This window comes from Coregonus clupeaformis, chromosome 7 (assembly GCF_020615455.1).
Source record: "Coregonus clupeaformis isolate EN_2021a chromosome 7, ASM2061545v1, whole genome shotgun sequence".
Classification (NCBI taxonomy): Eukaryota; Metazoa; Chordata; class Actinopteri; order Salmoniformes; family Salmonidae; genus Coregonus; species Coregonus clupeaformis.
The window spans coordinates 9,746,934-9,773,302 of NC_059198.1; the positions used below are offsets into that span (position 1 = coordinate 9,746,934).

The 26,369-nt window shown below is 44.6% G+C and overlaps 1 protein-coding gene across 2 annotated transcripts in view; it reads right to left on the reverse strand.

Moving 5' to 3' along the window:
* The window catches only part of LOC121585141 (alpha-1,6-mannosylglycoprotein 6-beta-N-acetylglucosaminyltransferase B-like), an 84,034-nt gene extending 58,100 nt beyond the window's left edge, over window positions 1-25,934 (reverse strand). Inside the window, exons 1-2 of one of the 2 annotated variants that reach the window (XM_041901509.2) lie at window positions 25,413-25,934; window positions 23,494-23,606 (exon numbers count right to left, since the gene is read on the reverse strand). In XM_041901509.2, coding sequence (XP_041757443.2) covers window positions 23,494-23,606; window positions 25,413-25,480 — 181 coding nt within the window. In that variant the 5' untranslated portion in view covers window positions 25,481-25,934. The remainder of the gene's footprint in view (window positions 1-23,493; window positions 23,607-25,412) is intronic. The other variant, XM_041901510.2, reaches the window with a different exon arrangement.
* Between the last annotated feature and the right edge of the window lie 435 nt (window positions 25,935-26,369).

Below are 26,369 nucleotides of genomic sequence, written 5' to 3' on the forward strand. Positions count from 1 at the left end.
TTTCACAGAGTCCTGCGCTGTTAGTGGTGTTTCAGCAGCCGGTTTGCCGATCGTATCTGGGTGCTAATGTGGGCCATTGCCATGTCATTCCTCATCTACTGGTTAATAAAGGGCCAATTTAACAAGAACTAATCTCCTTTAATGACTCCATTTCGGAAGTGCCACAACACAATCGATTTTATAAACAAATTCTAATTAGATAGCCATAATGTAGCAAGCTGAGAGCGAAGCACTGGCCGGCAAGTCTCATTTCACAGCCACTGTGCCTCCACCACTGGTTTGAAATAGCTCGCCCCAAATGGGACTGGTCACATAGATGGACAGCAAACAGACTTTCACTTTGTTTGTTTGTATAGCTCGGCTGTACTATGGGTTGTTAGAAACAGAATACTTGTAACATTTAAAAAAAGAATTAGCTTACATTCACCACTTTTTTCATAACACTGTGTTATGTTTCTTTCCAGCTAGGATGAGAAACATCTGTTCATAGGAAAACAAATTAGATCAGTGTAGCACTTTTCCGAACAGCTTTGCATGAACAGTTACTAATTGTCTGCTTTCTCATTTACTTTTAGTAGGGACACATAAATTATTAACTTTATAGGTCCTGAGATTCTGGCGTCTGAACTACAACGGTTTCCTGCAGCCCATCATCAGAGCCTCTGAGTTGAGGATAGATAATAAGTTCAGGAACCAGAGGGGCTCCCAGTGGGCTAATAAGGCATGTATGAATCAAATGGTTTGAAGTGAATATTGCCCTGGTTGGCAATATAATGTCATAGTACTAATCAAATTCCAACTTGGTTTATTGATCACTCCGGTTAAGATTCATTTAGCTGAGAGCTCTTACTGCCTGGAGACTGTTAGTTCTGAATCTAAGCCGCATGTAATTTAGATTGAAGTACAAGTGTTCAGATAGATGAAAGCCTTGCCAAAGGGCACTCCCACATAAGTTATTATTTTGCGTTTCATCCAGACCTTTTCCGAAAAGAACAAGTCCCTCTCTGCGAAGCACCGTAAGAGCCTCTGTACTTGTTCTCTTTCTGAAAAAAATATTAACCTTAAGAGTTTAAATGTATTCAATTTTGAGTTTGCATCCCAATATTACACTTTATATACACTACCAGTCAAATGTTTGGACACACCTACTCATTCATGGGTTTTTCTTTATTAAAACATTTTTTTACATTGTAGAATAATAGTGAAGACATCAAAACTATGAAATAACACATATGGAATTATGTAGTATCCAAGAAAGTGTTAAACAAATCAAAATATGCACACTCTTGGCATTCTCTCAACCAGCTTCATGAGGTAGTCACCTGGAATGCATTTCAATTAACAGGTGTGCCTTCTTAAAAGTTAATTCAGTTGTGTTGTGACAAGGTAGGAGGGGTATACAGAAGATAACCCTATTTGGTAAAAGACCAAGTCCATATTATGGCAAGAACAGCTCAAATACGGAAAGAGAAACGACAGTCCATCATTACTTTAAGACATGAAGGTCAGTCAATACGGAAAATATTGACTGACCTTTTGCAGTCGCAAAAAACATCAAGCGCTATGATGAAACTGGCTCTCATGAGGACCGCCACAGGAAAGGAAGACCCAGAGTTACCTATGCTGCAGAGGATAAGTTCATTAGAGTTACCAGCCTCAGAAATTGCAGCACAAATAAATGCTTCACAGAGTTTAAGTGACAGACACATCTCAACATCAACTGTTCAGAGGAGACTGTGTGAATCAGGTCTTCATGGTCAAATTGCTGCAAAGAAACCACTACTAAAAGGACACCAGCATGAAGAGGAGACTTGCTTGGGTCAAGAAACACGAGCAATGGACATTAGACCGGTGGAAATTTGTCCTTTGGTCTTGAGTCCAAATTTGAGATTTTAGGTTCAAACCGCAGTGTCTTTGTGAGACGTGGTGTGGGTGAACGGATGATCTCCGCATGTTTATTTCCCACCGTAAAGCATGGAGGAGGAGGTGTTATGGTGTGGGGGTGCTTTGCTGGTGACACTGTCAGTGATTTATTTCGAATTCAAGGCACACTTAACCGGCATGGCTACCACAGCATTCTGCAGTGATACGCAATCCCATCTGAGATGGCGTATCACTTTTATTTTCATTTACGAGATTTGACGAGATTTGACGTGACTTCCGTCTCGCTTCCGCATTGTCTCCGTACTGCTGTGCTGTTTGTTGCTACTTGGCTACCTGCCAAACTATTCACGTTTTACTTTTAATAAACGTTTAATCAATCTTTGTGTTCAACAAATTTACCAACTTTTTAGTTTTGTCCTCACTCATCTTTTTTCGTTAAACTTTTTCACCCCGGACGTCTATCCCGAGACAGAAGAGTCATTTTCCTGTGCGTTTTAGCTGCCAACGTTATTTTCCTTTTTTCCATCGCAACTTTTTTCCCTTATTCAACTTTTTCACTCCGGGCGCTTTATCTGGACATGGTTCATCAACATCTTCAACAGCCGAAGCTAAGTAGTAACATTAACATGATGTCTTCTAATTGCAGTCGCTGTACTCATAATATACAGGAGAACGATCGCCTTACGGCGAAAATAGCTGTGCTACAAGCCCAGCTTCAGACGCAATCGTTAGGCAAGGGTAATCTCAGTGTAGGAAAGGAAGAAACAGCGTCTGTGCCACCAGTAAGTACAGACAGTAACGTTAGTATAAATCCCCCCGCACAGTCCCCGCAGGCGGACAACTTTCTCATGGCTTCTGGAGGGAAATACTGTTGGAATGCTCAACCGGTGTCGCTCATTCAGCCGACAGAAACCTTCAACCGGTTTTCCCCATTATGTAGCGAGTCGGAGTCTGAGTCTGAGTCTTCTCTAGTCTCTACTCCTCCCGTTACGGGGTCTGAGACGCCGAAGGCTCCCACCATTAGCTCTGACAAATTGAAAACCCTAGTCATTGGCGACTCCATTACCCGCAGTATTAGACTTAAAACGAATCACCCAGCGATCATACACTGTTTACCAGGGGGCAGGGCTACCGACGTTAAGGCTAATCTAAAGATGGTGCTGGCTAAAGCTAAAACTGGCGAGTGTAGAGAGTATAGAGATATTGTTATCCACGTCGGCACCAACGATGTTAGGATGAAACAGTCAGAGGTCACCAAGTGCAACATAGCTTCAGCTTGTAAATCAGCTAGAAAGATGTGTCGGCATCGAGTAATTGTCTCTGGCCCCCCTCCCAGTTAGGGGAAGTGACGAGCTCTACAGCAGAGTCTCAGCACTTAATCGCTGGTTGAAAACTGTTTTCTGCCCCTCCCAAAAGATAATATTTGTGGATAATTGGCCCTCTTTCTGGGACTCACCCACAAACAGGACCAAGCCTGACCTGCTGAGGAGTGACGGACTCCATCCTAGCTGGAGGGGTGCTCTCCTCTTATCTACCAACATAGATAGGGCTCTAACTCCTCTAGCCCCACAGTGAAATAGGGTGCAGGCCAGGCAGCAGGCTGTTAGCCAACCTGCCAGCTTAGTGGAGTCTGCCAATAGCACAGTCAGTGTAGTCAGCTCAGCCATACCCATTGAGACTGTGTCTGTGCCTCGACCTAGGTTGGGCAAAACTAAACATGGCGGTGTTCACCCTAGCAATCTTATTAGGATAAAGACCTCCTCCATTCCTGCCATTATTGAAAGAGATCGTGATACCTCACATCTCAAAATAGGGTTACTTAATGTTAGATCCCTCACTTCAAAGGCAGTCATAGTCAATGAACTAATCACTGATCATAATCTCGATGTGATTGGCCTGACTGAAACATGGCTTAAGCCTGATGAATTTGCTGTGTTAAATGAGGCCTCACCTCCTGGTTACACTAGTGACCATATTCCCCGTGCATCCCGCAAAGGCGGAGGTGTTGCTAACATTTACGATAGCAAATTTCAATTTACAAAAAAAAAAATGGCGTTTTCATCTTTTGAGCTTCTAGTCATGAAATCTATGCAGCCTACTCAATCACTTTTTATAGCTACTGTTTACAGGCCTCCTGGGCCATATACAGCGTTCCTCTCTGAGTTTCCTGAATTCCTATCAGACCTTGTAGTCATAGCAGATCATATTCTAATTTTTGGTGATTTTAATATTCACATGGAGAAGTCCACAGACCCACTCCAAAAGTCTTTCGGAGCCATTATCGACTCAGTGGGTTTTGTCCAACATGTCTCTGGACCTACTCACTGCCACAGTCATACTCTGGACCTAGTTTTGTCCCATGGAATAAATGTTGTAGATCTTAATGTTTTTCCACAAAATCCTGGACTATCGGACCACCATTTTATTACATTTGCAATCGCAACAAATAATCTGCTCAGACCCCAACCAAGGAGCATCAAAAGTCGTGCTATAAATTCTCAAACAACACAAAAATTCATTGATGCCCTTCCAGACTCCTTCTGCCTACCCAAGGACGTCAGAGGACAAAAATCAGTTAACCACTTAACTGAGGAACTCAATTTAACCTTGCGCAATACCCTAGATGCAGTTGCACCCCTAAAAACGAAAAACATTTGTCATAAGAAACTAGCTCCCTGGTATACAGAAAATACCCGAGCTTTGAAGCAAGCTTCCAGGAAATTGGAACGGAAATGGCGCCACACCAAACTGGAAGTCTTCCGACTAGCTTGGAAAGACAGTACCGTGCAGTACCGAAGAGCCCTCACTGCTGCTCGATCATCCTACTTTTCCAACTTAATTGAGGAAAATAAGAACAATCCAAAATTTCTTTTTGATACTGTTGCAAAGCTAACTAAAAAGCAGCATTCCCCAAGAGAGGATGGCTTTCACTTCAGCAGTGATAAATTCATGAACTTCTTTGAGGAAAAGATCATGACCATTAGAAAGCAAATTACGGACTCCTCTTTGAATCTGCGTATTCCTCCAGGGCTTAGCTGTCCTGGATCTGCCAGCTCTGCGAGGGCCTGGGATCGGGAGAGACACTTAAGTGTTTTAGTACTATATCTCTTGACACAATGATGAAAATAATCATGGCCTCTAAACCTTCAAGCTGCATACTGGATCCTATTCCTACTAAACTGCTGAAGGAGCTGCTTCCTGTGCTTGGCCCTCCTATGTTGAACATAATAAACAGCTCTCTATCCACCGGATGTGTACCAAACTCACTAAAAGTGGCAGTGATAAAGCCTCTCTTGAAAAAGCCAAACCTTGACCCGGAAAATATAAAAAACTATCGGCCTATATCGAATCTTCCATTCCTCTCAAAAATTTTAGAAAAAGCTGTTGCGCAGCAACTCACTGCCTTTCTGAAGACAAACAATGTATACGAAATGCTTCAGTCTGGTTTTAGACCCCATCATAGCACTGAGACTGCACTTGTGAAGGTGGTAAATGACCTTTTAATGGCGTCAGACCGAGGCTCTGCATCTGTCCTCGTGCTACTAGACCTTAGTGCTGCCTTTGACACCATCGATCACCACATTCTTTTGGAGAGACTGGAAACCCAAATTGGTCTACACGGACAAGTTCTGGCCTGGTTTAGATCCTACCTGTCGGAAAGATATCAGTTTGTCTCTGTGAATGGTCTGTCCTCCGACAAATCAACTGTACATTTCGGTGTTCCTCAAGGTTCCGTTTTAGGACCACTATTGTTTTCACTATATATTTTACCTCTTGGGGATGTTATTCGAAAACATAATGTTAACTTTCACTGCTATGCGGATGACACACAGCTGTACATTTCAATGAAACATGGTGAAGCCCCAAAATTGCCCTCGCTAGAAGCCTGTGTTTCAGACATAAGGAAGTGGATGGCTGAAAACTTTTTACTTTTAAACTCGGACAAAACAGAGATGCTTGTTCTAGGTCCCAAGAAACAAAGAGATCTTCTGTTAAATCTGACAATTCATCTAGATGGTTGTAAAGTCGTCTCAAATAAAACTGTGAAGGACCTCGGTGTTACTCTTGACCCTGATCTCTCTTTTGACGAACATATCAAGACTGTTTCAAGGACAGCTTTTTTCCATCTACGTAACATTGCAAAAATCAGAAATTTTCTGTCCAAAAATGATGCAGAAAAATTAATCCATGCATTTGTTACTTCTAGGTTAGACTACTGCAATGCTCTATTTTCCGGCTACCCGGATAAAGCACTAAATAAACTTCAGTTAGTGCTAAATACGGCTGCTAGAATCCTGACTAGAACCAAGAAATTTGATCATATTACTCCAGTGCTAGCTTCCCCTACACTGGCTTCCTGTTAAGGCAAGGGCTGATTTCAAGGTTTTACTGTTAACCTATAAAGCGTTACATGGGCTTGCTCCTACCTATCTTTCCGAGTTGGTCCTGCCGTACATACCAATACGTACGCTACGGTCACAAGACGCAGGCCTCCTAATTGTCCCTAGAATTTCTAAGCAAACAGCGGGAGGCAGGGCTTTCTCCTATAGATCTCCATTTTTATGGAACAGTCTGCCTACCCATGTGAGAGACGCAGACTCGGTCTCAACCTTTAAGTCTTTACTGAAGACTTATCTCTTCAGTAGGTCATATGATTGAGTGTAGTCTGGCCCAGGAGTGTGAAGGTGAACGGAAAGGCTGGAGCAACGAACAGCCCTTGCTGTCTCTGCCGGGCCGGTTCCCCTCTCCACTGGGGTTCTCTGCCTCTAACCCTGTTGCAGGGGCTGAGTCACTGGCTTGCTGGTGCTCTTTCATGCCGTCCCTGGGAGGGGTGCGTCACTTGAGTGGGTTGAGTTACTGACGTGATCTTCCTGTCTGGGTTGGCGCCCCCCTTGGTTTGTGCTGTGGTGGAGACCTCTGTGGGCTATACTCGGCCTTGTCTCAGGATTGTAAGTTGGTGGTTGGGGATATCCCTCTAGTGGTGCGGGGGGCTGTGCTTTGGCGGAGTGGGTGGGGTTATATCCTTCCTGTTTGGCCCTGTCCGGGGTTTCTTCGGATGGGGCCACAGTGTCTCCGGACCGCTCCTGTCTCAGCCTCCAGTATTTATGCTGCAGTAGTTTATGTGTCGGGGGGCTGGGGTTAGTTGGTTATACCTGGAGTACTTCTCCTGTCTTATCCAGTGTCCTGTGTGAATTTAAGTATGCTCTCTCTAATTCTCTCGTTCTCTCTTTCTCTCTGAGAACCTGAGCCCTAGGACCATACGTCAGGACTACCGGGCATGATGACACCTTGCTGTCCCCAGTCCGCCTGGCCTTGCTGCTATTCCAGTTTCAACTGTTCTGCCTGCGGCTACGAAACCCCTACCTGTCCCAGACCTGCTGTTTTCAACTCTTTAATGATCGGCTATGAAAAGCCAACTGAGAGACCTGAGCCCTAGGACCATACGTCGGGACTACCGGCCGTGGTGACTCCTTGCTGTCCCCAGTCCGCCTGGCCTTGCTGCTATTCCAGTTTCAACTGTTCTGCCTGCGGTTATGGAACCCCTACCTGTCCCAGACCTGCTGTTTTCAACTCTTAATGATCGGCTATGAAAAGCCAACTGAGATTTATTCCTGATTATTATTTGACCATGCTTGTCACTTATGAACATTTTTGAACATCTTGGCATGGTTCTGTTATAATCTCCACCCGGCACAGCCAGAAGAGGACTGGCCACCCCTCATAGCCTGGTTCCTCTCTAGGTTTCTTCCTAGGCTTTACGCCTTTCTAGGGAGTTTTTCCTAGCCACCGTGCTTCTACACCTGCATTACTAGCTGTTTGGGGTTTTAGGCTGGGTTTCTGTACAGCACTTCGAGATATTAGCTGATGTAAGAAGGGCTATATAAAATAAAATTGATTGATTGATCTGGTTTGGGCTTAGTGGGACCAGTGGCGGCTCCTGAAAAAATTCTCAGGAGGGGCAATTTTTCTGATGATTTAGGTGACCTACACACATTTTAAAAAAGATATGTCCAGCAACAACATGAAGACAGGGGCAGCACATAAGTCAATACCAGAAGCATTTATTGACTGATCTGGGGAGATGGATTCCAGTTTCTGTGACAGATTATAAATAATCTCTGATGCCTTTGTTATATTAGCTTTTGGTTGAATGTACTGTCGTAGTAAATATATAATGTTATAGCTTGGTCTGACTAAAATATTGTGCATGACCCATTTTGTGTTGGGCGTTTGTTTTCAATCAATGCTGTTCCTATCCTATAACAATGGACAAAAGAGTCCTATCTTGTCAGCCTTGTCAGCAGGTGGCCAAGGACAACACCCACGCCATAGGTCTCTCAGTTCTTCCAACTCACGAGTTCTTGCTCTGAGGACACACACACACACACACACACACACACACACACACACACACACATCATCACTGATAACACACACACACACACACATCATCACTGTTAAACACGCACACACACACACACAAAAATCCCCTCTCTTTAGGCTGAACATTTGAAGACAGAGAACCCGACTCAGAGCCAATGCAACAGTGGAGGGGACCTCGCCCAACTCATCAGGACCAATCAGAAGATCAGAACTACTAGATTCAACCTACATCATTTATTGTATAAAATGTCTGCACACAATGTTTTTGGGGGCTCTCTTCAGATAGCTCCCTAAGAGTTTGACGAACGAGTCCGTGCACGCGATTCCAGATATCTTTACCTCTGAATAAACTGCCTTTATTATACCATATCCACCCTGTCCAAAGTCTCTACTTGGTCTCAGTTCTCCAGTAAACTTGTGATTATCAACAGTACACAACGGTAACAAACAATTGGGGGAACTCACGGGGCAGATAGTAAGGTCGCAGTGACACAGAAAGCAGTTCAATGTCGGGGGTACAGAGTCGCTCTCTTACCAGGATCGCGGTCCGCTCTGACCAGGGTGAAGCCGGCCGGCTCCACTTCTCTGTCCGGGACTCTGTCATCCAGCCAAGTCTCCCAGCTGTATTGGATTCCGCTGCCAGCAGCGTTTTCATTATTTAGTCCGTTCGTAGCGGGTATGTACACGATCAACAAGATCAGTCCAAAACCCACCACTGGAAATCCATGGTTGGCAGAATGTTTGTAAACTAAGTCTACAAATTAAAAACATAAAATAACGCCACTAAGTGTACAAATTAAAAACATAAGATAACGCCACACTGCAGGTCGCAACAGAGACGCTGCTAGCCGCTATTTTCTTAGTTACGTTCATGGTTACGTCACGTATGACGAAAGCGCGTAAGTGCAAGCCCACAGACACCCATAGAGAATGTATTGAAAGCTTTGAAATTTGAAAAAATAGATTTTACATGACAGGCTATGAGAGACTTCTGGGCGATTTTCAACCTGACTGAAATCGCCCCAAAAACGGGCGGGGCCATTTGAAGCACGACTTTAGCCTGATTTGACATTTAGTGGCAGTCAGATCAGATTACAACACTGATAACTACTGTTGCCGTGATATAATTGATTAGAAAAAAAATCCCTTCCTTTTCCTGTTTGGCAGTGCGTCGCCCATATCGCCCTATTGAACAGGCCGTCCCTGAGTGGGACTATCATTTGTTTTTCAACAGGACAATGACCCAACACACCTCCAGGCTGTGTAAGGGCTATTTTACCAAGAAAGAGAGTGATGGAATGCTGCATCAGATGACCTGGCCTCCAGAATCCCCCGACCTCAACCCAATTGAAATGGTTTGGGATGAATTGGACCGTGCTCAGCATAGTGCTCAGCATATGTGGGAACTCCTTCAAGACTGTTGGAAAAGCATTCCAGGTGCAGCTGGTTGAGAGAATGACAAGAGTGTGCAAAAGCTGTCAAGGCAAAGGGTGGCTACTTTGAAGAATCTCAAATATAAAATATATTTTGATTTGTTTAACACTTTTTTGGTTACTACATGATTCCATGTGTTATTTCATAGTTTTGATGTCTTCACTATTATTCTACAATGTAGAAAATAGTAAATAAAGAAAGAAAAACCCTTGAATGAGTAGATGAGTCCAAACTTTTGACTGGTACTGTTCATCACAAGACTGAAATGTAACAAAACCGTACAAAAAAAAAACAAGGTTTTTATTAATTATGAAATTATGAAAAATATTAATAATATTCCTCTCATGAGGCCACTAGAGGGCGATTTGGTCATTTGACTGCAGGAAACGACAAGTGTTTGAAACATGCCCTGCGTCATTGAGAGCTAACATAACAATCGTGAGCAGTCATCCTCCAAGTTTTGGGCAGTAATGGGCAGTAATGCTCATCAAAATGTTTGTGGCATGGATCATGAAATCCAGTAAATTTAAACAATCTATCATGGAAAATTGTCAAAAGACAGAAAAACATGGCCACCATTTTGGAGTAGAAAACCGTAAAACATCATCCATGCCTGTGTGTGCATCCAGTACGCTGTAATCCAGGAAGGCTTCAGTTCAGGCACACAAACATGATACAGCTTAATGCTTGTGTTTGCCAAGCCATGCACGTAGCGTAACTTTGTCAACCTCTGTGTTGCCTTTGATACTGTGGCTGTCTGTTCGCATCATTTCCTCAGCCTCCTGTGCTGTGTGTGGATTTGGGCTGACACTCTCCGGCAGCATCACAGAGGGATGTCTCTGCATTGTGTCCCATCACACTGCGCTAATCCTGCAGACACACGCGCTCCAACATCCAGATGATGTATTTATTAGCCTTGTGAAAATCCCTCATTTGTTATTATAAACAGCGGGTGTATGCTTGGACTGATAAAGTAAATTCATTACTTCATCGTGAGACAAAATCAATACCTGCCAAGTATATGTACTAGATGGCAAAGGGTGTGTGTTTGTGTGTGTGTCGAATGAGATGACAGGTGAGGGGGGAGTAGAGGAAAAAGTACTGCTGCTGAGGAGAGAGAGTACGATGAGAAAAAGCTAGTGCTATAAGTTAGGGCTGGGAATTGCCAGGGAAATCATGATATGATATTGTCACGATACTTAGGTGCCGATACGATATGTATTGCGATTCTCACAATACGATATGTATTGCGATTCTCACTCCTCATATGGATATTCATTAATGTGAAGACTGATTGAGTTGCTTTAGTGTACCCGGCACCCATGGGGGAGCTGACAGAACCCAACCTATTAGAGCCGACAACCTCTGTCACTTATCCTCTCTCTCCTCATTGCACCTGACAGCCCAGAAAGAGGAAACTATCTGCACTAATTTATCTGTCTATGCTTCTCCACGGCTTCAATTAAAACCTGCCTCTGCCTCTTCCTCCTATTAACACCCCCCCCACAGCTAATATACACGGACACAAACAAACCCAAAACACATTGTTGGAGAAGGACAAGCAAGTTGGAAGCCAATCTTCTTCGTCGGTATGAATGGCAGTCATAAGGTATAACTAGATGGGGAGCTTTTTCTGTAGATACTAACAATGTTTACATTCAGCATTCAGTTCACATTTGACCTCCCACCATCAGCATTCTTATGTTCTGATAGAACGTGTGGCCCTGTATTTTCAGGGTAAAATCAGACCCCACCAACAAGACAAAGAGAGGAACTGCTGAGTCAGGGACTCTGCACAAAGACCACTGATAGGTTTCTGATTCAATGTAATGTACGCACACATCAGGTTCACACACACACTCACTCAAACAGTATAATACATACTGACTACTGAGTTCAGCATTAGGCATTCAATGATTTTGGAAACTGCGTGGACAGGCCAGCAGAGTTGCAGTTCTTGACACACTCAAACCGGTGCGCCTGGCACCTACTACCATACCCCGTTTAAAGGCATTTCAATATTTTGTCTTGTCCATTCAAGCTCTGAATGGCACACACAAACAATCCGTTTCAATTGTCTCATGGCTTAAAAATCCTACTTTAACCTGTCTCCTCCCCTTCATCTACACTGATTTGAAGTGGATTTAACAAGTTACATTAATAAGGGATCATAGCTTTCACCTGGATTCACCTCGTCAGTCTATGTCAGGGAAAGAGCAGGTGTTCCTAATGTTTTATACACTCAGTGTATGTGTGCCATTCAGAGGGTGAATGGGCAAAACAAAAGATTTAAGTGCCTTTGAACAGGGTATTGTAGTAGGTGCCAGGCGCACCGGTTTGAGTGTATCAAGAACTGCAACGCTGCTGGGTTTTTCACGCTCAACAGTTTCCCGTGTGTATCAAGAATGGTCCACCACCCAAAGGACATCCAGCTAACTTGACACAACTGTGGAAAGCATTGGAGTCAACATGGGCCAGCATCCCTGTGGAATGATTTGACACCTTGTAGAGTCCATGCCCCGACGAATTGAGGCTGTTCTGAGGGCAAAAGGGGGTGCAACTCAATATTAGTAAAGGCGTTCCTAATGATTTGTACACTCAGTGTATACCTGAACACTCCTGAGAACTAATTCACTACATGTAAATTTGACATTTTAGTCATTTAGCAGGCGCTCTTATCCAGAGTGACTTCCAGTTAGTTATAAAACTTGAAAAGGTTTGCACTGTAATATTACATATTCGTTTGTCTTCTTCTAGAAATAATGTTTGTGAGAACGCAAGGAAAATTACTTAATGACTGTGACAGTGTTTTCACTGGATGAAGATTTGATCAATCAACACAGAATCAAGATGACTGTAAAACTTTTCAGCTGCTCAAGATGAGGAATCTCTGAGGTTTCTCCCCTCTCCTCTGCAGAACCCCATGCTTTCCTTACCCTGGTGGATGCCATCAGATCTGCTAAGAATCAAAAACATTTGTGCAGCCGCCCTACCCATAGAAACATGGTCTATTTCTGCAGCTAAATGTCACTGCCTATCACGGAAAATAGAGTGAGAAAAATCTGTACAACATGCCTGTCGTGAGCTCTTCAAAATCCAACAGAAAAGCATCTGTCTCTTTGTCTGGCCACCCTGATGGAGGCTCATGTCTTCTTTAGTCACAGCAGCTCACCTCAGTACAGCCTGCTGGACCTCCTGCAGTGTGTCTCTGTCCGTGGGGACTATACACGCACGCTGTGACAAAGACCAATTCTTCTCTATTTTCATAACCACATCTGAGAGGACCGCCCTCTGTTTTAAGGGTGCCATTTTTCTTTCACTGAGGCAATTTGTGCGTTTTATGGACCTGTACAGTAAAAAGCCATGTCTTCACTTTGAGAATTCAGTGAACAGCTCTATTTCAGGAAGTGATGACCGCTGAGCTACAAAATACTTGTTCTATCATGTTCCATCTTGACATGAACACATCAATGAACATAGCTGCAGTGTACGTCTTTACACTATGATGGATTTAACTGCATTATTAGCATTTCAATGAACATGTGAACACATTGTGACAAGATAGCCAAGACATCGAATGGTGTCAAATTAGACGGAATTTTCCCTCTTGTACATCCTGCACAATAGTTATTCAGCGCTCTGTTTTATCCTCACTTTAGTGGCTGCTGCCCAACCACTATATTTTCTGACGCAATACATGACCTACTATGGGTTACAAGATGTAGGGGAAAACAACATATGCGGTGAGAGTTCATGAGTTATCACCCCTCACTTGGCCTCCGGGCCTAATACGTGTGTGAGCCAGTCTACTTCCCTGGGCCCCATATTACCGCCAGACTCCTCCTGTAAATGAGATGTGTACCAACATCCATCAGCGGCATTTGCTGAGAAAGCACACTGTGTGCACAGCTACAGTGCATTAACTGAGTGACTGAGTGAATAGACAAACAGGAGCTTCATAATGGGAGGTTCCATTAAAGGATGCTACAGTACTGTACTTAGCTCTGATTGAGTGTGTATAGCTAGTCTGATAGAATAGCTACTCCGATTGAGTGTAGAACAGCACAATGGAACTTCTACCTCTCATCTCTCAACAGTACAGGGGGGACAGACAAAATATGTTTACATCCAAACTACTGTATATCAACCATTTAAACAGCCTCAGCCTGCCAAGGGCAAATCTTGGCGAACATGACCTTTACCATTTCTCCATCTCCCCAACAGCCAGGCAGGGCCACGTTAATAGCCCCCATTGAAAAGGGGGTCTCCGTGGGGGAGGGCTTCAAAGACTCAATTAGAAGCCCCTGGAACACCTCTTCAGCCTTTAAGATAGAGAGGATCAAAAGTTTCAATCTTTCATGCCTTCCTTCCTTTCCAGGAAATAGGCCCCCACCACATCATCAGTTTCACCTTCCATGAAAGACCACCTGCATTTATTGGGATGACTCATGTACTGGAGGCAGCTCTGCAGAGTGGTCATTAGCTGGCACAGCCACAATGTCATACAATCTGATTTGAAACCTAACCCCAACCTTAACCACACTGCTAACCCTAATGCCTAACCCTAACCTTAAATTAAGACCAAAAGTCACATTTCTGTTTTCATTCATTTTTACAATATAGCCAATTTTGACTTTGCAGCTGGTACATCTAGTGGATATCGCTCAGTTCTGCATCACGGACAAGACTCATCCTGACAAATGTTAACCTGCACCAATAATGGGGTAAACGTTTGTACAGCCACATGCTTCAAACAAGCCCTTTGGATATTTCAGTGGCCTACTGGGTGTAGCCAGGTAAAGCAACGGGACAGGAAAGGCAAATTGTACAATATTGCTCTATCAATAAGCAACAGCAGTCACTGGGAATAGGCTACAACATATTGATTGGTTTTGATTCAGAGGTCAACAAGTCTGAATTTATACATATCAATACGTGGATGTAATTGAAATGCAAGATTCAAACACTGACTGTATGAAACCTTAGGAATCTATTCTATTTCATTGTTGGGTATCAATTCTGTATAACATTGTTTATATCCCCAGTGTGGTCACTAATCCGACCAGGGATGATCCTACAACTGTATGCCTGCTAATTCTCTCCCTGTCCACACAACAAGCCAATAAAGCCCTAGACAAACAGATCATCCAAAATAAATAGCATCAAAGCTTGCATAGCTGGATACTACACAGACAGGATCTGGGAAGAATCTACAAATGATTCAATGTATTGTAGTCCTCCCAGTAGCCTACAGCAGAATCATTTTGTACAGTACACTACCGGTCAAAGGTTTTAGAACACCTACTCATTCAAGTGTTTTCTTTATTTTTACTATTTTCTACATTGTAGAATAATAGTGAAGACATCAAAACTATGAAATAACACATATGGAATCATGTAGTAACCAAAAAAGTGTTAAACAAATCAAAATATATTTTATATTTGAGATTCTTTAAATAGCCACCCTTTGCCTTGATGACAGCTTTGCACACTCTTGGCATTCCTTCAACCAGCTTCACCTGGAATGCTTTTCCAACAGTCTTTAAGGAGTTCCCACATATGCTGAGCACTTGTTGGCTGCTTTTCCTTCACTCTGTGGTCCGACTCATCACAAACCATCTCAATTTGGTTGAGGTCGGGGGGTTGTGGTGGCTGGGTCATCTGATGCAGCATTCCATCACTCTCCTTCTTGGTAAAATATCCCTTACACAGCCTGGAGGTGTGTTGGGTCATTGTCCTGTTGAAAAACAAATGATAGTCCCACTAAGCCCAAACCAGATGGGATGGCATATCGCTGCAGAATGCTGTGGTAGCCATGCTGGTTAAGTGTGCCTTGAATTCTAAATAAATCACAGACAGTATCACCAGCAAAGCACCCCCACACCATAACACCTCCTCCTCCATGCTTTACGGTGGGAAATACACCTTCGGAGATCATCCGTTCACCCACACCATGTCTCACAAAGACACGGCGGTTGGAACCAAAAATCTCAAATTTGGACTCCAGACCAAAGGACACATTTCCACTGGTCTAATGTCCATGTCTCGTCTTCTTATTGGAGTCCTTTAGTAGTGGTTTCTTTGCAGCAATTCGACCCTGAAGGCCTGATTCACACAGTCTCCTCTGAACAGTTGATGTTGAGATGTGTCTCTTACTTGACCTCTGTGAAGCATTTATTTGGGCTGCAATTTCTGAGGCTGGTAACTCTAATGAACTTATCCTCTGCAGCAGAGGTAACTCTGGGTCTTCCATTTCTGTGCCGGTCCTCATGAGAGCCAGTTTCATCATAGCGCTTGATGGTTTTTGCGACTACACTTGAAGAAACTTTCAAAGTTCTTGACATTTTCCGTTTTGACTGACCTTCATGTCTACCTGGATAGCTACTAAACAATAGCTGGAACGACTGAGTCGATTGAGTGGCTAGCTTTGCACTTGGCTAGCTAACAGTAGCTGCTAGGGGTAAGTTATAACCTACATTTGTGTTTTGTTTTTACATACTGGTAACCAGAGTCGTTCAAGGGAATTCGGGACATGGGTGACTAGTTAACGTTAGATTGGCTCTCTCTGTGTGTTCGTGCCGTGGGAGAAGGTTTTTTTTTCGTTGGCAGAAAGCAATGGCTAGCTAGTATGCTAACTATTCTAGCTAACTAACTGGCTGAATAAGTTGACGACGGACTCGCTCAAGCTGTCGGGACTAACCCACAACGTTAGACACGGACACGAATGATCTGCTTGGCGTGTTGACACACTGGTGGTTTGTTGTGGCCGAGTATTGGTGCTAAACCGTGTTACTGGAGCCTGGCATGCTAGTTGGCTATGGCGTCATAGGACTAGGTGCCCTGGACGGTTTTCATGGAAGAATACTGTACCAAGTTAGCTAGCTGAATAAACTAAGTTAGTCTATTCCTAGAAAACATTGAACCGCTGTAGTTTACAACAATTATAGTTTCTGAGGTGGAAGTTGGGAGAGTTATATTTAGGTGTTTCAGTGAAACGTAAGTGAGGGAGGCCCCGCTCTCTCGCTTTCCCAGATGTTCAGTTCATTTCATTCCGATCTCCTTTGCATTATTGTAGCCATTTTCTGTAGCCTGTCAACTATGCGTCTGTCTATCCCTGTTCTCTCCTCTCTGAACAGGCTATACAAACGCCTCACACCGCGTGGCTGCTGCCTCTCTAACCTGGTGGTCCCTGCACGCACCACCCACGTGGAGTTCCAGGTCTCCGGCAGCCACTGGAACTGCCGTTCTGCGGCCAACAAGGCAGAGTTCATCTCAGCCTATGCTACCCTCCAGTCCCTCGACTTCTTGGCGCTGACGGAAACATGGATTACCACTGAAAACACTGCTACTCCTACTGCTCTCTCCTCGTCTGACCATGTGTTCTCGCATACCCCGAGAGCATCTGGTCAGCGGGGTGGTGGCACACTCTCCCAAGTTGACATTCTCTCTTTTTCCCCTGACCCATCTGTCTATCTCCTCATTTGAATTCCATGCTGTCACAGTCACTAGCCCATTCAAGATTAACATCCTTATCATTTATCGCCCTCCAGGTTCCGTTGGAGAGTTCATCAATGAGCTTGACAAGTTCCTTTCCTGAGGATGGCTCACCCCTCACAGTTCTGGGTGACTTTAACCTCCCTACGTCTACCTTTGACTCATTTCTCTCTACCTCCTTCTTTCCACTACTCTCCTCTTTTGACCTCACCCTCTCACCGTACCCTCCTACTCACAAGGCAGGCAATACGCTTGACCTCATCTTTACTAGATGCTGTTCTTCTACTAATCTCACTGCAACTCCCCTCCATGTCTCTGACCACTACTTTGTATCCTTTTCTCTCTCGCTCTCCTCCAACACTACTCACTCTGCCTCTACTCAGATGGTAATGTGCCGTCGCAACCATCGCTCCCTCTCTCCTCTTCCATCCTATCATCTCTTCCCTCTGCTCAATCCTTCTCCCTCCAATCTCCTGATTCTGCCTCCTCAACCCTCCTCTCCTCCCTTTCTGCATCCTTTGACTCTCTATGTCCCCTATCCTCCCGGCCGGCTCAGTCCTCCCCTCCAGCTACGTGGCTTGATGACTCATTGCGAGCTCACAGAACAGGGCTCCGGGCAGCCGAGCAGAAATGGAGGAAAACTAGACTCCCTGCGGACCTGGCATATTTTCACTCCCTCCTCTACATTTTCTTCCTCTGTTTCTGCTGCTAAAGCCACTTTCTACCACTCTAAATTCCAAGCATCTGCCTCTAACCCTAGGAAGCGCTTTACCCCCTCCCCTCCCGCTCTGTGGATGACTTCGTCAACCATTTTGAAAAGAAGGTTGACGACATCCAATCCTCGTTTGTTAAGTCAAATGATACTGCTGGTCCTGCTCACAATGCCCTGCCCTATGCTTTGACTTCTTTCTCCCCTCTCTCTCCAGATGAAATCTTGCGACTTTTGACGGCCGGCCGCCCAACAACCTGCCCACTTGACCCTATCCCCTCCCCTCTTCTCCAGACCATTTCCGGAGACCTTCTCCCTTACCTCACCTCGCTCATCAACTCATCCTTGACCGCTGTCCCTTCCGTCTTCAAGAGAGCGAGAGTTGCACCCCTTCTCAAAAAACCTACACTCGATCCCTCCGATGTCAACAACTACAGACCAGTATCCCTTCTTTCTTTTCTCTCCAAAACTCTTGAGCGTGCCGTCTTTAGCCAAATCTCTTGCTATCTCTCTCAGAATGACCTTCTTGATCCAAACCAGTCAGGTTTCAAGACTGGTCATTCAACTGAGACTGCTCTTCTCTGTGTCACGGAGGCTCTCCGCACTGCTAAAGCTAACTCTCGCTCCTCTGCTCGTCCTTCTAGACTTGTCTGCTGCCTTTGATACTGTGAACCATCAGATCCTCCTCTCCACCCTCTACGAGTTGGGCATCTCCGGCGCGGCTCACTCCTGGATTGCGTCCTACCTGACAGGTCGCTCCTACCAAGTGGCGTGGCGAGAATCTGTCTCCGCACCACGTGCTCTCACCACTGGTGTCCCCCAGGGCTCAGTTCTAGGCCCTCTCCTATTCTCGCTATACACCAAGTCACTTGGCTCTGTCATATCCTCACATGGCCTCTCCTATCATTGCTACGCAGACGACACACAACTCATCTTCTCCTTTCCCCCTTCTGATAACCAGGTGGTGAATCGCATCTCTGCATGTCTGGCAGACATATCAGTGTGGATGATGGATCACCACCTCAAGCTGAACCTCGGCAAGACGGAGCTGCTCTTCCTCCCGGGGAAGGACTGCCCGTTCCATGATCTCGCTATCATGGTTGACAACTCCGTTGTGTCCTCCTCCCAGAGTGCGAAGAGCCTTGGCGTGACCCTGGACAACACCATGTTGTTCTCCGATAACATCAAGGCGGTGACCCGATCCTGTAGGTTCATGCTCTACAACATTCGGAGAGTATGACCCTGCCTTACACAGGAAGCGGCACAGGTCCTAATCCAGGCACTTGTCATCTCCCGTCTGGATTACTGCAACTCGCTGTAGGCTGGGCTCCCTGCCTGTGCCATTAAACCCCTACAACTCATCCAGAATGCCGCAGCCCGTCTGGTGTTCAACCTTCCCAAGTTCTCTCACGTCACCCCGCTCCTCTGCACACTCCACTGGCTTCCAGTTGAAGCTCGCATCTGCTACAAGACCATGGTGCTTGCCTACGGAGCAGTGAGGGGAACGGCACCTCCGTACCTTCAGGCTCTGATCAGTCCCTACACCCAAACGAGGGCATTGCGTTCATCCACCTCTGGCCTGCTGGCCCCCCTACCTCTGCGGAAGCACAGTTCCCGCTCAGCCCAGTCAAAACTGTTCGCTGCTCTGGCACCCCAATGGTGGAACAAGCTCTCTCACGATGCCAGGACAGCGGAATCACTCACCACCTTCCGGAGACACTTGAAACCCCACCTCTTTAAGGAATACCTGGGATAGGATAAAGTAATCCTTAAACCCCACCCCCCTTACCCCACCCCCCCAAAAAATATATATTGTCAAGTTGTTATCCCACTGGCTATAAGGTGAATGCACCAATTTGTAAGTCGCTCTGGATAACAGCGTCTGCTAAATTACGTAAATGTAAAATGTAAATGTTAAAGTAATGATGGACTGTTGTTTCTCTTTACTTATTTGAGCTGTTCTTGCCATAATATGGACTTGGTCTTTTACCAAATAGGGCTATCTTCTGTATACCTTGTCACAAAACAACTGATTGGCACATACGCATTAAGGAAATATATATTCCACAAATTAAATTTTAAGAAGGCACACCTGTTAATTGAAATGCATTCCAGATGACTACCTCATGAACCTGGTTGAGAGAATGCCAAGAGTGTGCAAAGCTGTCAAGGCAAAGGGTGGCTATTTGAAGAATCTGAAATATAAAATATAGTTTGATTTGTTTAACACCTTTTTGGTTACTACTTGATTCCATATGTGTTATTTCATAGTTTTGATGTCTTCACTATTATTCTACAATGTAGTCTACAATGTAGCTCAAATTTAATTTAGACTTCTCTGAAAGAACATTATGGGCAACAGGTTATGATAAGTTCAGGCTGCCTCTAATGACTGTATTGTCTATAACGAACAGAAAACGGTGTACTGTCCTAACACAGTTTTGTTGAGGCTTTATCCTGTGGTTGCATTGTAAGTGAGTTCCATTATAAAAACAAACTGCTAAGGGAGAGGGAACTGTTCAGTGGGGAACGCCTTTGATCAAGCAACTTTCTCTTCCCTACATTAGAAACCAGTCTGTTGGTTTTCCTAATTGTTATACTTGTTCTCCCTTCCATATACATCTAAACTCATACTCTATCAACTACAGGTCCATTCATGCACTCCCACTAAAAGGCTTATTAACATCACAGTCAATCTGGGACATACAGTATTTCTATGCTCAGTTGGTCTAATGCGTAAAGAGATCCCCCATTATTTACTTGGCCCCTAGCCTTTTTCCTCCCTCTTGCAAAATACTAATTGTGTGTGTGTGTGTGTGTGTGTGTGTGTGTTTGTGTGTGTGTGTGTGCGTGCGTGCACTAAAATATCCTCATCACTAAAGCAGATTACAGTCAATAGGCTCTCTGTAGCACTCCTGGGGCCAGAAGTAGCTGACTTGGTCTCTACTATCCTGGTGCTGCTCCAATGAACACTGACCTCCATCCCTGCCCATTCATTACACACACACACACACACACACACACGCTCAGAGTTTACTTAGCAAGGCTTTCCCTGGTTGGGTAGCAGGCAGTGTTTAATGAGCTGAGGGCCAAATGCCTTCCCTAGACTGCAGCCTGTGAGTGGTTAATTTATCAGGCAGCATTCCAGCCTTCCTCTGCCTGCCCACGTCCCTCTCCCTTTCTCGCTCTCTCTGCTGGGGCTGGCGTGCAGCATGGCGGATTACATTACATGAAGATTATCCATCACTTATGGATTGTATCCACAGTTTGGAGGACGGAGAGGGATTCTGCTTTAGATCAGGCTTTCACACAGACAAACAAGCTGTCACTCGAGATTCCTACTGTACTGTATGGACTGTGTATTCTCACTGCACTGCAGCAGCATTTTAGTCTACAATCATGCATCACTGCTGCACAAACCATAAAGGCAAATAATCTGTCACAAACAGTACAAGTAGAACAATAAAGCACAATAATAATTTTGAGTTCTATTGACTTTCTATTGTTCTGTTGGGTGGTATACAAGTTTGATGGTGGTAATGTCACCTGATAATGCCCACATTGCCCTTTGAGGATGAGACAGTGTCAACCGAGGCAACAGTGCCCAAGCTAACATTGACTCTTCTAAATGGCCTGTGCACTGTGATATACAGTGGGGAGAACAAGTATTTGATACACTGCCGATTTTGCAGGTTTTCCAACTTACAACGCATGTAGAGGTCTGTAATTTTTATCATAGGTACACTTCAACTGTGAGAGACGGAATCTAAAACAAAAATCCAGAAAATCACATTGTATGATTTTTAAGTAATTAATTTGCATTTTATTGCATAACATAAGTATTTGATCACCTACCAACCAGTAAGAATTCCGGCTCTCACAGACCTGTTCGTTTTTCTTTAAGAAGCCCTCCTGTTCTCCACTCATTACCTGTATTAACTGCACCCGTTTGAACTCGTTACCTGTATAAAAGACACCTGTCCACACACTCAATCAAACAGTCTCCAACCTCTACACAATGGCCAAGACCAGAGAGCTGTGTAAGGACATCAGGGTTAAAATTGTAGACCTGCACAAGGCTGGGATGGGCTACAGGACAATAGGCAAGCAGCTTGGTGAGAAGGCAACAACTGTTGGCGCAATTATTAGAAAATGGAAGAAGTTCAAGATGATGGTCAATCACCCTCGGGCTGGGGCTCCATGCAAGATCTCACCTTGTGGGGCATCAATGATCATGAGGAAGGTGAGGGATCAGCCCAGAACTACACGGCAGGACCTGGTCAATGACCTGAAGAGAGCTGGGACCACAGTCTCAAAGAAAACCATTAGTAACACACTACGCCGTCATGGATTAAAATCCTGCAGCGCACGCAAGGTCCCCCTGCTCAAGCCAGCGCATGTCCAGGCCCGTCTGAAGTTTGCCAATGACCATCTGGATGATCCAGAGGAGGAATGGGAGAAGGTCATGTGGTCTGATGAGACAAAAATAGAGCTTTTTGGTCTAAACTCCACTCACCATGTTTGGAGGAAGAAGAGAATGAGTACAACCCCAAGAACACCATCCCAACCGTGAAGCATGGAGGTGGAAACATCATTCTTTGGGGATGCTTTTCTGCAAAGGGGACAGGACGACTGCACCGTATTGAGGGGAGGATGGATGGGGCCATGTATCGCGAGATCTTGGCCAACAACCTTCCCTCAGTAAGAGCATTGAAGATGTGTCGTGGCTGGGTCTTCCAGCATGACAACGACCCGAAACACACAGCCAGGGCAACTAAGGAGTGGCTCCGTAAGAAGCATCTCAAGGTCCTGGAGTGGCCTAGCCAGTCTCCAGACCTGAACCCAATAGAAAATCTTTGGAGGGAGCTGAAAGTCCGTATTGCCCAGCGACAGCCCCGAAACCTGAAGGATTTGGAGGTCTGTATGGAGGAGTGGGCCAAAATCCCTGCTGCAGTGTGTGCAAACCTGGTCAAGACCTACAGGAAACGTATGATCTCTGTAATTGCAAACAAAGGTTTATGTACCAAATATTAAGTTCTGCTTTTCTGATGTATCAAATGCTTATGTCATGCAATAAAATGCAAATTAATTATACAATGTGATTTTCTGGATTTTTGTTTTAGATTCCGTCTCTCACAGTTGAAGTGTACCTATGATAAAAAATTACAGACCTCTACATGCTTTGTAAGTAGGAAAATCGGCAGTGTATCAAATACTTGTTCTTCCCACTGTATATGCAGGGGCACATAGCACAAACACAGATAACGTGCTCCGAAATGTATGAGCCTGCTTTCCCAGAGCACGGAACACTGACCAGGGTGAATACTAAAGACCTGGAGAGGGTGACATCTAAGCAAGACTACAGGGAGGTGAGGGGAGGATAACAAGACCCACATCACCATCTCCCCAGGCCCCCTAACCCCCACCTGATGAGCAGCAGACTGAGGGGGTCTGTCAGCCAGCAATCAACGGCTTCTGCTGCACTGAGCGTGTTCATCCCTGTTTATTGTGTGCAGAGAACGTATGTAGTCAGAGGCTGCCAGGCAGCACCGAGAGTGATGCTGTACCATCTGTATTCTGGAGCTTACCTTCAGCTCGCATGGTGAAGGGAGTGTCTCCGGGTCGCTTGACCGAGAACTGACCCCCCAGAGAGGTCATTAGGAAGCACAGGCTGAAGAAGCCAATCCCCGCCACAAAGATCCTGCAGGGACAGGGACCAGGGCAGCCAGTAGACAGAGAGCAAGACTCAGGGTTAGAACTCAGGGGGAACAATACGAGAGACATGAGGGAGTTAAGGCAGGGGAGGAGAAGAGAAGGGGGGAGTCAACTGTCAGAATGAAAGCAAAAGAGCTGTACAGTACAAAAGGAATGGGGCGCAAGAAGATGATGCAAAATAACAAAGAAACTTAACGAGCTGAGATGACAACTTTGAACTTGATGGCCATTGAAGTCAGCTTGCTGGCACCCGGCCCGCCACAAGGAGTCGCTAGAGCGCAATGGGACAAGGAAATCCCAGCCATCCAAACCCTAACAACGCTCGGCCAACTGTGCGCCGCCTCTTGGGTCTCCCAGTCACGGCTGGCTGTGACACAGCCTGGGATCGAACCCGGGTCTGTAGTGACGCCTCAAGCACTGTGATGCAGTGCCTTAGACCGCTGTGCCACTAGGGAGGCTTCACTTAGTGTTCTTTCCATTTAACAGAGTATCCACTTGTTGAGACTAGAGATGGATGATGTATCAATCAAATCATCATTCTTAACTCATCTACCTATGGCAATGCTGGGGATCTGGATGTGGACAAAGGTAAATGGCATATTACATACAGTAAATGGGTCTTGTGTATTACACAATGCAATAAAAGTAAACAGAAAAATGAAAACATTAAGGATTACATTCATAGACAGTTGCATGTGTGACTGCGACCACAATCCTTGTAGACATTTTCACATTTTCAGAATGGTGGGTGGAAATTAATGCTCATAAGATGCCTTTCAAAATGTAGATGACGTCCTTGCGTGAGAAAAGTGTTCCACTGAAAAATGCTCATTCAAATGTTGAAATGTTTGAAACAATTCTCATCCATTCCTCCAGAGGAGAGCTGCTGGATGGAGAGCTATATTTACATATTGCATGCCACAGCTCACATTACTTGCTGCTCATTTATTATATTGCTTTCTTCCCTCTCATCCTATGCTGTAAGGGTAGCCCTTTAAAAGAGAGCTGAGCTTTACTTAATTCAGAGTAACAATTATACTCTAAGAAACTAGGAGAGTTACTGCCTAAGAGCACTGTCACACCCCATTACTGTCCAATATTTGGGCTAATGGTGAAGAGCTGATTATTGTGCTCATGAAAGCTAAAACCTGTTTGAGCAGAAATACACGCAAATAGTTTGTATCACCTACTGTATGCTGATCTGTTCCTTTGTGTGTTTGCATGCCACTGAACACATTCTACACACCAATGAATGAATTCACAGTAGACACTAGGCAGAAGCCTAACTGATTTTAGAGTGCTGGCAGGGTTCAGGTTTACAATAGTGATCAGAGTATGCCCAAGAGCTCTAAAACAATGCAGTGATCCCTATTGACTCGTGTCAAGTGCATAGGCCTACTGTATAGGTACATGTATGTAATTATATTTACAGACGCTAATTAAGGCAAACTACTGTAGTAATATGTAGTTGATATTCAGCAGTCTTGTTGTGCACTATCTGCAATGCACCCTGATCCGTTATACCATTAGCCTACTCCTTGCTTTTATGAGGTTGTCATAACATGTTTCTGACATGACAGCTCCATTTTCACACCTCTATTCCATCAAAGGTGTATGGTCCTGTCAAGGCACCCTGACCATTGTGAGCTTTGTTTTAGCCTACTCATGACATTCCCATTTTCATAAGGTTAACTATATTTTTTAACTCAATTTGAGACTTAGGCAACACACAGAGAGAATACTGATGGTACATCGAGACAACGAGAATTGTAGCCTACATGTAAATGCTTACCTGAATGGTTTGAACGTCAGAAGACATCTTCTCACCATAGTTGAATAGTCTGTGTTCACAGCACTCATTTTCCGGAGAAAGACAAAACGCAAAGAGCCCCCAACATTGTGTATATTTCACAAAGTGTCCTAAGCGCAAACATCAACATAGTAATTATGAATGAATAGAGTTCTGAAAATATCGATACATCGACTTAGGAATCGGATAACCAATACTACACGTGCTTGGTGTAGTAAAGTTCGGCGGGAATACACTCCGCTTGCCCAGCTGCATACAACAATAGTTTGCCTCCACTGAGTTGAAATTAGTCCGTCAACCCTGACTCCGGAGTCCTAGCCGTTCTGTTGGAAAAACACAAGTAATATTGTTCACTCCTCTCCTCGTTAACATGGTAAACGTATGTGTTTCAAGTAGGGAAAAGGGTGGTAGAATTATGGAGAGTAAAAGTCCATAGCAAACGGTCAATTTGTTACTTCTTATGGAGACGACTGCTTCATTCAATGCTCACCAGTGAGCACACAAGGCTCCATTCGCTTTCTGGCGGTGAATTTCCAGATTGTGCAAGTAGCCTACAATTGTCTTCAGTGCAGCGCCATCTAACGACTGATAAATACAATCAAAAGTTTCAGTATTTCAGGAAAAATTACTCCTGTTTTCATAAAAAAATTACCCAGTCAGCCCTGCACTGAAGCCTAAATCAAAATAGCAGTGAATTAGTCTCTAGAATAGAAAGCCAACATCATAAATAGCCTTGTTCCTACAGTTTTCTACTTAAAAGCACACGAGCTATTCAATACAAAAATACATGTTTAGTCTTTGGACAGTATAAATTTACTTGAATCTTACATACCAGCTTGTTCACCCGTTGCCGCTTTGGGCTACTTTTTCACTTTTAGCACAATGACCAATTCCCTTTGCCATCAGCAGCAGAGCAGACAGATCAACAGCGGCACTCAA